The 10,868-nt window shown below is 37.7% G+C and overlaps 1 protein-coding gene across 1 annotated transcript; it reads left to right on the top strand.

Annotated features, from left to right (window-relative positions):
* The first annotated feature begins 6,935 nt into the window (after positions 1-6,935).
* Positions 6,936-8,253, top strand: LOC133858677 (uncharacterized). Its single transcript, XM_062294151.1, has 3 exons — positions 6,936-7,664; positions 7,770-8,135; positions 8,224-8,253. The coding sequence occupies exons 1-3, from the start codon at positions 6,936-6,938 to the stop codon at positions 8,251-8,253; spliced, it is 1,125 nt and encodes a 374-aa protein (XP_062150135.1).
* The last annotated feature ends 2,615 nt before the right edge of the window (positions 8,254-10,868 follow it).

Genomic DNA, 10,868 nt, shown 5'->3' on the forward strand with positions numbered 1-10,868 from the left:
TTGAAATTTTGATATTGATAGTATAGATCTTGATTATCTTTTGAATGGTCTCTAAATAAACTTTTATGGTTTAATCTAGGTAGAAGTAACTAAGATTTCACTCAGGAATTCAAATAAGGGAACACAACATTACAAACCCCAACCTTATTTTTATTAAAAATCATTTCTTTCAAAAGACTCTTTCACTTTAATATTACTTGTTCTTTTACTTCAGTTATAATGATTCTCTTATGAAATGTGATTTAACCTCCATATGATTATATGATAGCTCTCAAGTACGAAATATTGAATATGTTACATGTGAACCACATGAATGAATGAGAAGACTAGGGGTGTGCATGGGGCGGGGCGGGGCGGTTTTTCGCCTTTTTTGGCCCCGCCCCGCACCTATGCGGGTTGGGAATTTTCAACCCGCAAACCGCACTTAATAAAGACAACCCGTGCGGGGCAGGTATTTTGAGTGGCATTTACGTAATTTTGATTTTACTTTGTAAAAAATAAAAATTTGAAAAAATACTGGTTTTTTTAATAAAAAAATTAAATTCATATTATTTTTTCACAGAATCTTATGAATGCAAAGTCAGATTTTTAGGGAATCCACTCTATTTCATTAAAGAAAAAAATTATAATTTCAAAGCTCCTTAAATTTAGTCCTTCAACATGTTGACACATATCTTTCAATCGTTCCTATTTCTATACAAGAACATTTTCCATGGAATTAGCCTTGTAAACTAAACTAAAAGCCCTATTAATTATAAGATAAAATTCTAAGAAACATGATTTCTTTTTTTTTTTTCTCCTCTGTGCGAAGCAGGGTGGGGACCCGCATTTTTTAAAAGGCTAAACTCACAACCCATCCCGCCCCGCATAAATTTCTCAAATTAAGACCCTAACCCGCAAAAAAACCTGAAACCCGGTCCTCTGCAAGGCGGGGTGGGGCGGGTGCTGCGGGGCGGGGTGGGGCGGGGATTGCGGGTTTTGCACACCCCTAGAGAAGACTATTATATGAATATTCGTACATGTGCACTATATGAATGAAGATGATGAGATTATGACTCTCAAAACATGTATATGTTACATGTACACGATGTGAACGAAGATGATGAAACTATAATTCACTTACATGAATATGTGTTTTATGTGCAGCACATAAAGTTTTATCTCATGGCGCCATAATGATGTAAACCGGATCTTATGATGATGATGGGTAGCAGGGTGACTACACCAAAAGTGTGGGGCTATCAGCCGAGGGGTCCTCGCCTAGGAAGATTCCTAACCCGGTAGCTCTCCCCTGTGATGACGGGATGAGCCGATGGTTCCTACCGGACCAGTCCTTTGGACGAGCCTAACGTGTGCCGCTCATGGTTAAAATGCGGAGGTTGGGCCAGTGGTTGATAAAACTGACACACTATGAATGATGATTGCATATGCACATTTTTTATTGATGCTGATATTTCGATATATGAACCCTAAAAATTCTAAATTTCTAAACTGAATTTTTTATGCTGCCTTGGGCTATGTTGTGTTACTTACTGAGTTGTCGAACTCGCCCCTTACCCTTACAACCTTTTCAGGACGCAATAAGCCGGAGTCATTTCTTGGTAATGGCGTAGACCTCGTTAGGAAATCATTGGAGAGTGATGTAATCTTTGCATTACATAGCATGTTTCTTGGTGAAAATAATGGAATTGTAATGAGCTACTCTTATGTACATATAAATAAAACAAAGGTTTCAAAATTTCTACCTAATAGAGGTGTGTTTTTATGTATTTTTAGGCTCAAGTTCACGTTTCTCTTATATCCAAAATGAGGGCTTGACAATTGCAATGTTAATTACACTTCAAAAGAATGGCTGTACAAAATTTATTTACTTAAAATACAGACTATCCGCTAGTCAAACACCTTCAACCGTCGCGATAGACTTCAGTCGTAGTATCCCAAATACAAAGTCACTGGGTCATCGTCGACATTGACTGTACCTGTAGCCAAAGCATTAGCATCTACACGGTCGTGGTGCTAACCATGTCTACATAAGTGAAAGTATGAGTCCACCAACTTAGGAGTATAGTACAAATTGATTTTTGCAATAAATCACAAGCATATAAACAATTCAAAGTATACTAACCATATGCGGTACATACTCATCATACATATTCATCTCATTACACATCGCCAACATACTATACATACTCATCATACTTTTTCATCTCATTTTGGTGCAAAATGAGATGCAGCCCAATGGTCATTCATCTCATCATTATACTTTATATGTTCATCATCTACTCTCATTTCGTAGAGCCAAAGGGAACGCAACCCAATGGTCTTTCACTTCTTAATGCCAAAGGGGACGTAGCCTAATGGTCTTTCATTTTTACTTTGCCAAAAGGGACACAATCCAGTGGTCTTTCATTTTACTTTGCCAAAGGGGATGCAACCCAGTGGCCTTTCATTTGTACTTTTCTTTCCATGTACATGATCATCACATCACATACTCAACTCATCTCATTTCGTGCTTTATCACAAACTTTCGTCGCACATATCTCAATTATCAACTCATATTCACTTCACAATCATCATGTCATTTTCACATCACAATTGTTTCATTTCATGTTCATATCCCATTCATTATCTCATATTCACTTCACAATCATCATGTCATTTTCACATCACAATCATTTCATTTCATAATCATATACCATTTCACAATTCAATCATCATAAAACATCTTTAAAGCATTTTTTTGGCATAAAACATAATGAGTTCTTAGTGAGTAAAATATTCACTTTGGCTGCTTGATTTATGGCTTAAAGAAAAATCATCAACCAAAGCCTTACAATGTGCTTTTGCATAAGAATATTGCATAACACATTAGCATTTTTAAATATAACCTCGCAACTAGCTCTTGAATTGCTCAAGGGCTACACCCATAGAAAACCCATTGAATTTTTAGGGTTCCATTTGACAACCCATCAACAAATATTATTAACCCATAGGATTTACTTTAGGTTACATACTAAAAATCACAACTTGACTATTAACGCAAAAGCTAGGATTTTGGGATTTTACTTTAAATCCACCATAACGTAACCCAAAGCTTGGGGATTGTTTAGAATGCTCCAAGATGCACAAAACCTAAAGGAAATTGAGAGATTAGGTTTAACCCCTAAAAAATCAACCCAAAATATAGAGAGATATGGATTTTCAGATGTTAACTCTAATGAGTGTCAAATATTGTATATTTGAACCCCTTAATTTGCATTTGTTAACCATTTAGCCTTGTTATTTTTTGATTTTTTTGGTTAGTTTTGGTATTTTAGTATTTTTCAGAGTCATTGAGAGAAAATGATGGTTTTTACATGGAATTGGAAGGAAGCAGAATTATCTTTTACAGTCTAGTTAATTTTTACCCAGAATTTGGAAGCTTCATCGCAAATTTAGAAAAAAATATATATATATATATATATATATATATATATATATATATATATATATATTATCTAGTAAAAGACCATGTGCTGCGCAAATTTGGAAAGCATATATTTTAGGAACCGAAGACACAAGTTTTCTAGGGAGAGGCCGAAACTCTAACTCTAAGGACCGGCAGTATATATTTTTCTTATTTCTCTTAGAAGCCTGTGACCTGGCCATGCAAGAGGTATTCCACATATGAGTTTAAGTGAAAGACACGTGGTGCGGTGCAGCGAATTGACGAGCAGGATCACAGCACTGAGACGGCCAGTGTATTTTGTGTATATAGGTTTCCTGTTTAAGAAGGTGCAGGACCAAAACAAAGGTGTGAATTCAAAATTCCTTTCCTTAAGAGGACCAACAGCACTGACTTCTTTTCTTGTAGCAGAACATTGAAGTGTGGAAGCACCGAAAGTCATGCACAAGGAGAGACAACACCGATTGTTAGAGCTGTCTTGAGCTTCCACACATACACGTTTCTTTCCATAACAAGGAGCTCTTCACGCGTTCCTCCAAGCTGGCAGCCACACATGTTCTTTTTCTTGAAGAATGCCGAAAACACGTGATTTCCCTGCAGCACCAACACCGAACCAAGCTTCTTTCCATACCCAGCATGCACGTGATCTAGAGAGACACTCGAAGACACATGTTTCTTTCCTTAAGGAGAACCGACTCATGTATTTCCATAAGTAGCAGCTCGAGCCTTACACATTTCTTGCAGCACCAAATTCTTCCCATGCACGTTAATTCATTTCCTTCCACATCAGGATATACTTGCCAATTGGAGACACGCACCTGAAGCATTGCAATATTTTTTTATTTGTCTTTCCATATCTGACAGTAGTATACACGTTCACGATCTCTAGACCTAGCGGCACCAAATTGAAGACACAAGAGGTTTAATAAGGAAAGAGTCGAAGCATTAGACCTAGACCTGCTCTATATATATGTGCTTACTTTGCTTTTGTAAAGGGGGGGGGAAGGGGTGGTGAACTTGTAACTAAGCGGCCAGATTTGTATTTTTTTACCAGTTTTTCTTAGAAGTTCAGTTTTGTAAGTCTTTTTACATTATTTCTTCATTGCAGTATTTTCTTTGTCTTTCAATTTTCATGTTGTCAATTCAATTTATTATGTTGAATTTAGCCGTGAGAGGCTAAATCTTCGACTAAGGCTGAAGATGAAACATCATCATTGATAACACGTTTTTATTATTTAATGTATATAACTCCAATGTTTAATCAAAATATTGTTCAAGTTCAATTCAGTTAATTGATTTGTATCTTTTGATTGAATATTTGATTGTCACAAGTTGGATATTCAATGTGTTTCAACCAAAGGATACATCAAATAATTTAATTCAAAATGGATATTTATTGTGATTTGTTTATCAACATATACAACGGATGATTTGATTTCAATTGGATATTCGTTGTGATTTGTTATTGAGTTGGATTCATTGAATAATTCAATATGTTTTTTTTAGGAACTTTGAACAATGAATAATGCTTAGTTGTTTATCGGGTTTGTAAATAAAATACAAGAACGAGTTGCATGATTTGGTGAGATGGATTTTAAAACCTTAGTGCCTTTTTTTTATTATCAATTGTTCTTTATTAATTTTGATTAGTTTATTATTTTGCATAAAAATCCCAAAAATTTGGAATTAGGTTAAAATAGGATTAGTTTAGATAGAGATTAATATTTGCAACGTAATTCCCTGTGGATTTGACCTCGCACTTGTACACATTATATTGCAAACGATTCGTGCACTTGCGAGTAAATTAACAATCACAACAAGTTTTTGGTGCCATTGCCGGGGAATTTGTTGATTTGTGAAAATTAACTTTTGTTTGAATTGGTTTTATTTTTCTACTAGTTTAGATAGATTTTTGTTTTATTCTTCTTACAATTTTTGTTTATTTTTATTTTTACTTTATTGTCTAACAAAAAAAAAAAAAAAAGGAGTTTATGTCATTGTTTTGTAGCTTTGGTGAGATAATCTATGGAATTGTGCTCGAGCACACCAACGCAAAAGGCACCACCTGCGGCAGATCAGTAGTTGGAACTTTTCTAAAAATTTATTTTTGGTCGATTTTGTGAGTTTTTAAGTTTTAGTTTTTAATTTTTGGTGTATTTGTTTGTGCTTCTGTGTTAATTTTCTTTTTTTATTTTATTTTATATTATTTATTTTGGTTATTTTATCTTGTTACAACAATAAAAAAATTTGCTAGTGTGGGCTTACGACGCTATCCAAGAATGCAATGTCTAGGCAAGTTCTGGCTATGAAAGTTTTGGGATTTAAGAGTGTCCTTGTGACCCCCCTCACTTTCCTGTGAACTAACTTTGTTGCACCTTGAATAATTCTGTTTACCCCACTTGCATTTTATTTTTAGTTAAATTTTAGTTTATTTAGTTTTTGTCATTTTGTTTATGCTTGGTCGGAGATCTTTAAATTTAGAGTTGTTACCCTTAGATCTCGACATAAAAAGGGTTTTTAAGAGAAAGCGTAAAGCACCTGTTGAGATAGAGTTGGTTGAGATGGGAGATAACGTGAATGTGGAGCAGCCTAGGGGAGAGAATTAATAGTCGAGAGTTGAAAACGTGGATTATACTAGATCACTTAGGGATTTGTTTGCACCCATTACAATAAACTCTGCTTCGTGTATACCACCTACCAATGCAACCCACTTCAATCTGAAACCTCATGTCATCCAACTCTTACCCTCATTTCATGACTTAGATCATGAAAATCCTTACAGCCATGTTAAGAAATTCAAGGATATATGTGCCACATTCAAATTCCATAATTTCTCTGAGGAGTCAATTCACCTTAGACTTTTCCCTTTCTCTCTTCACGATAGAGCCAAGGCATGGTTGGACTCAAACATGCTCGGGTCTATTACAACTTGAGAAAATTTGCTAAACAAGTTCTATAATAAGTTTTTCCCAATGTCTAAAGTGAATGAATATAGAAAGGAGATCAGTTCTTTTACTCAGGAGGAGGATGAGAAGTTTTCAAAGAGTTGGGATAGGTTTCAGGAACTGTTGATAAGATGCCCTCCACATGGATATGAGAAGTGGAAAGTCGTTCAGTTCTTCTACCAAGGATTGACCCAATCTAGCCGTAGTATGATCGAGTCAATGAATGGGAGAGCATTCTTGAGTTTGACAGGGGATGAAGCTTACAAGACTTTGGATAAGTTATCCGACAACTCACTGTAGTGGGATTTTTCGAGTTGTCGGGATAAATCTGGCTGTATCCCTAAGAAAGGAGGCGTCTATAAGGTTAGGGAGGACACTGATTTGAAGAGGAAGTTAGATGCCCTCACAACAAAGCTAGATTCTCTCACAGAAGGTCAGTCCATTAACGCTACTAACCGTTCAATGGTGACAGTTGTTCCTTCTATGCTAGTCCTATGCACTTAGCACATAATTGTCCATCCTCACCGACTTTTGTCGAGTGCCCGATGGAACAAGTGAACACTTTCAATGACTACAGGAAGCAAGCTAATGGACCATTCTCTGAGTCCTACAACCCTAGGTGGCAAAACCACCCAAATTTTTCATGGAAGCAGAACCAGCCCATGGGTCAGGGAGGAACCCCTCATCATGCCCAAAGCCAATACCCCCTTGGATATCATGGTCGTTCGGCTCAAACAGCTCCAGTGCATCAAGCACCCACTCAAGTGCTAGCCTCATCTTCACAGTCAAATTTGGAAGACACTCTTAAGGCCTTCATGCAGATCACAAACCAAGCGATTGCCAAGATGGAGGTTCAGATGGGTCAAATGGCAAATCACTTGAGTGAAAGAGAGAAGGGAAAGCTCCCTAGTCAGCTCGTGCCCAATCCGAAGTTACAGTTTGGTAGGGGAAGTTCTTCAAATCCTAGACAATGGCAAGAGAATGTGCAAGCTATTGTCACACTGAGGTATGGGAGACAAGTGGACAATCAAGTGGTTCTTCCTGAAGAGAACCCTACTGTGTCTCAAGGGCAAGATAGTGGCAACAATATGGAGAGAGATGCAGAGCCATCTAAAGCCACACCCATCATTGAGGATTCCCCTAGGTCATTTGTGCCTAAGGTGCCATACCCAGACAGATTACAAGCGCCTAAGAAGGGAGGAAAGTTTGAAGACATTTTGGAGGTGTTCAAACAAGTTCAGATTAATATCCCGTTTTTGGATGCCATCCAGCAAGTGCCGTCTTATGCCAAGTTCTTGAAGGACTTGATTACAGTTAAGAGGAGAACTAATGTCCCAAAGAAAGTTTGTTTGACCAAGCATGTTAGCTCAATCCTTCAGTGCAAGCCGCCCATTAAGTACAAGGACCCCGGGTGTCCTACTATCTCTAAGGTGCCATACCCAAACAGATTACAAGTGCCTAAGAAGGGAGGAAAGTTTGAGGACATTCTGGAGGTGTTCAAACAAGTTCAGATTAATATCCCGTTTTTGGATGTCATTCAGCAAGTGCCGTCTTATGCCAAGTTCTTAAAGGACTTGATTACAGTTAAGAGGAGAACTAATGTCCCAAAGAAAGTTTGTTTGACCAAGCATGTTAGCTCAATCCTTCAGTGTAAGCTGCCCATTAAGTACAAGGACCCCGGGTGTCCTACTATCTCTTGCATGATAGGAGTTAGCAGAACTGAGAAAGCCTTATTAGATCTTGGAGTAAGTGTAAATCTCTTACCCTATTCAGTCTACTTGCAATTGTAGGAGAATTGAAGCCTACTTCCATGACACTTCAATTGGCTAACAGGTTGGTGAAGATACCACGAGGAATCATTAAGGATGTTTTGGTAAAAGTGGATAAGTTTTATTTCCCCATGGATTTTATTGTGCTTGAAACTGTTAGTATTTGTGTTGGCTGCGTTCTGTTTGACAAAATTACTATTATGTAATGTTTCTGTTTTCACAGGGATGTCGTATATTTCAAAATCTTCACAGTAATTAGAATTTATGTCTCTAATACGGAAATAGCCTCATTATGACAAGTTGCAGTGTCACAACCTTCGAGAATGCTATTTCAAGTGTTCAAGGAAGATTCTGTGCAGATTCTAACTCAAAGAAGTTGGATCCCATGTTTCTGTCCGGACGACTCAGTAAAGCGTCCAGAAGCTCATCGGTCAACAACATCCATCCAGAAGACGTGGCAATACCGTCCGGACACCCATCAGTGTCGAGAAGCTTTGAACAACTCAAGTTTGTATCTAACTAGACGTCATGGCAAAAAGTCCGTACACTAGTTAGAGTTCAAGAAGATTTCAGCATTCCAGCGCATCCGTCTGGACGACATGGTTATACCGTCCAGATGCAAGTCAGAACTCGAGGAGAATTAGGTTTTCCTTCACAGAAATAGATATGGGAAGTTGGCTGCAAACCGTCCGGACGACGTGGCTATTCCTTCCTAACGCTATCCTTGATAAGGCAAGTCGTGCCTACAAAGTTCAACTGTTCGGACGTCAGTCTCCAAGGTCCGGACCTGCAAGCCTTAATATGGAAATAGTGTGCCGCAGAAGTCCAACCGTCCGGATGTCAGTCTCCATGGACCGGACGCTCAAGCCTTAATAAGGAAATTGTGTGCAGCTAAAGTGCAATCGTCCAGACACTAGGGCAACACTGTCCGGACGTGACTCTATTCAAGAAAGAATTTCAAGCGAATTTGGAAAGCTGGTTGCACAGTTGTCCATTCGGACGCCCTCAGTTACTGTTCGGATGCCGCCTAGGAAAATTGCATCAGACGCAATTTAGGTTTCTGTGGCCTATAAATAGAGACCTCTAGGCATGTATTTTGTAAGAATTTGGTATTGAATTCCGTAGAGCTTAGAGAGTTTAGTTTATAAGTTATTTTACTGATCTGCTCACTCTCAAGCCATTGCCAAGTGTTGTTGCTGTGCTGAAACTGAAGTCTATCTTAGGGGTTGGCCCTAAGGTAAAGGATTCCATCGAAGACCCCTTCAAGTAGGTGACTTGTTTGGAAAGCGTTCGTGTTGGGTTACACGTCAGTGTTCAAGGTACGACCATTGCATCAGAGGTATGTGAGTGCTACTGCTTTGTAACTAGCTTTGTCTTCTGAATAATGGATATCCTGGGTTTGGCTACCCCGGAGTGGTTTTTCTCTTAATTGAGTTTCCACTTCATCAACAAAATATTTGTCTCATTTAAATTCTGCATTTAATATTTTGTTGCACACTGTTCACACACACTTGGTAAAATAGAAGTCATTTTTAATTTTCAATTGGTATTAGAGCCGGTACACTTCGTTTAAAGGATTTAATTCCTGAGTGTGATCCTTATCTCTTTGTGACTTCTATTTTTTTATTGCACCTTTTATCATGAATTTCTCTCAGTTATCTGAAGAGAATTCTGATATTGAGCTCTCTAAGGTTTTTGATAAATTGAGTAAAAATTCTAAAAACTCCAATAAAGAGCTCAAAAATGTGAAGTAAGAAAAAGAGTCTTTGATTGTTCAGTTATTTGAATCACATGTTTTGATTGACTCTTTGAAATCTGAGAATACCATGCTATTTGACATTATTATACACTTGAGAATAAATTAAAAAAATCTGAAGATCTCTTGAAAAAAATTCTCTAGTGATAATTTAAAGAGCATGTTTTATATTCATTCAGATATTTCTAACAAGCCTGATTTAATTGTTAATGATTTGAGTGCTTCTACTTCACATGCTTTTGATTCTGAATTAGATTCTATTGTTATTAAGCCTGTGATAGTAGACATTGCTTGTTTGAATATTTTTGAAAATTCTTGGTTAAATAATTGTATGAAGCCAAAATCCGAAGCTACAGGTACACAAGCTCATGGTAAGTTTATCCCTACCTGTCATAATTGTGGAAAGGTTGGTCATATTAGACCAAATTGCTTTCTGTTAAAAACCCACAGATCTTGAATTAAGCAGGATGCTTCGAGGAAAGGTAAAGTTGAAGAATCTTTCTCATCCAAATATGTCCCTCCACATAGGAGACATATAAAAGGTAAAGACGGTATTATTTGTAAGAATGCTAACCTAAAAACTAGAGAGACTGTCAAAAAGCATTCAAACAAAAGAAGCCTGCCCACCTGTCATCACTGCGGCATCACCAGTCACATCCGACCCAAATGTCCACAGCTCCAAGCTCAAAAGTCAAAGGTTCAGAAGGAGCTGCCAACAAGAGTTACATCAGGCACTCTACCTCCGTCTGCACTTCAGGCTCCACGGCATCAGCAGCGACAGCTGAAGTTTGTTCCTGCCAATCAGAGTGGCAAACCAAAGAAGAACAAATCAAAGAGTTACAAGAAAAAGTCGTAGAAGCCCAATAGCAGCTATGTCTATGAAGGATTGTTGAGCCTAATACAAGGTATGCTAAGGAGTATGGCCAACATGGACATAACCTGCAAACCATCTC

The sequence above is a fragment of the Alnus glutinosa genome, chromosome 1, assembly GCF_958979055.1.
Source record: "Alnus glutinosa chromosome 1, dhAlnGlut1.1, whole genome shotgun sequence".
Classification (NCBI taxonomy): Eukaryota; Viridiplantae; Streptophyta; class Magnoliopsida; order Fagales; family Betulaceae; genus Alnus; species Alnus glutinosa.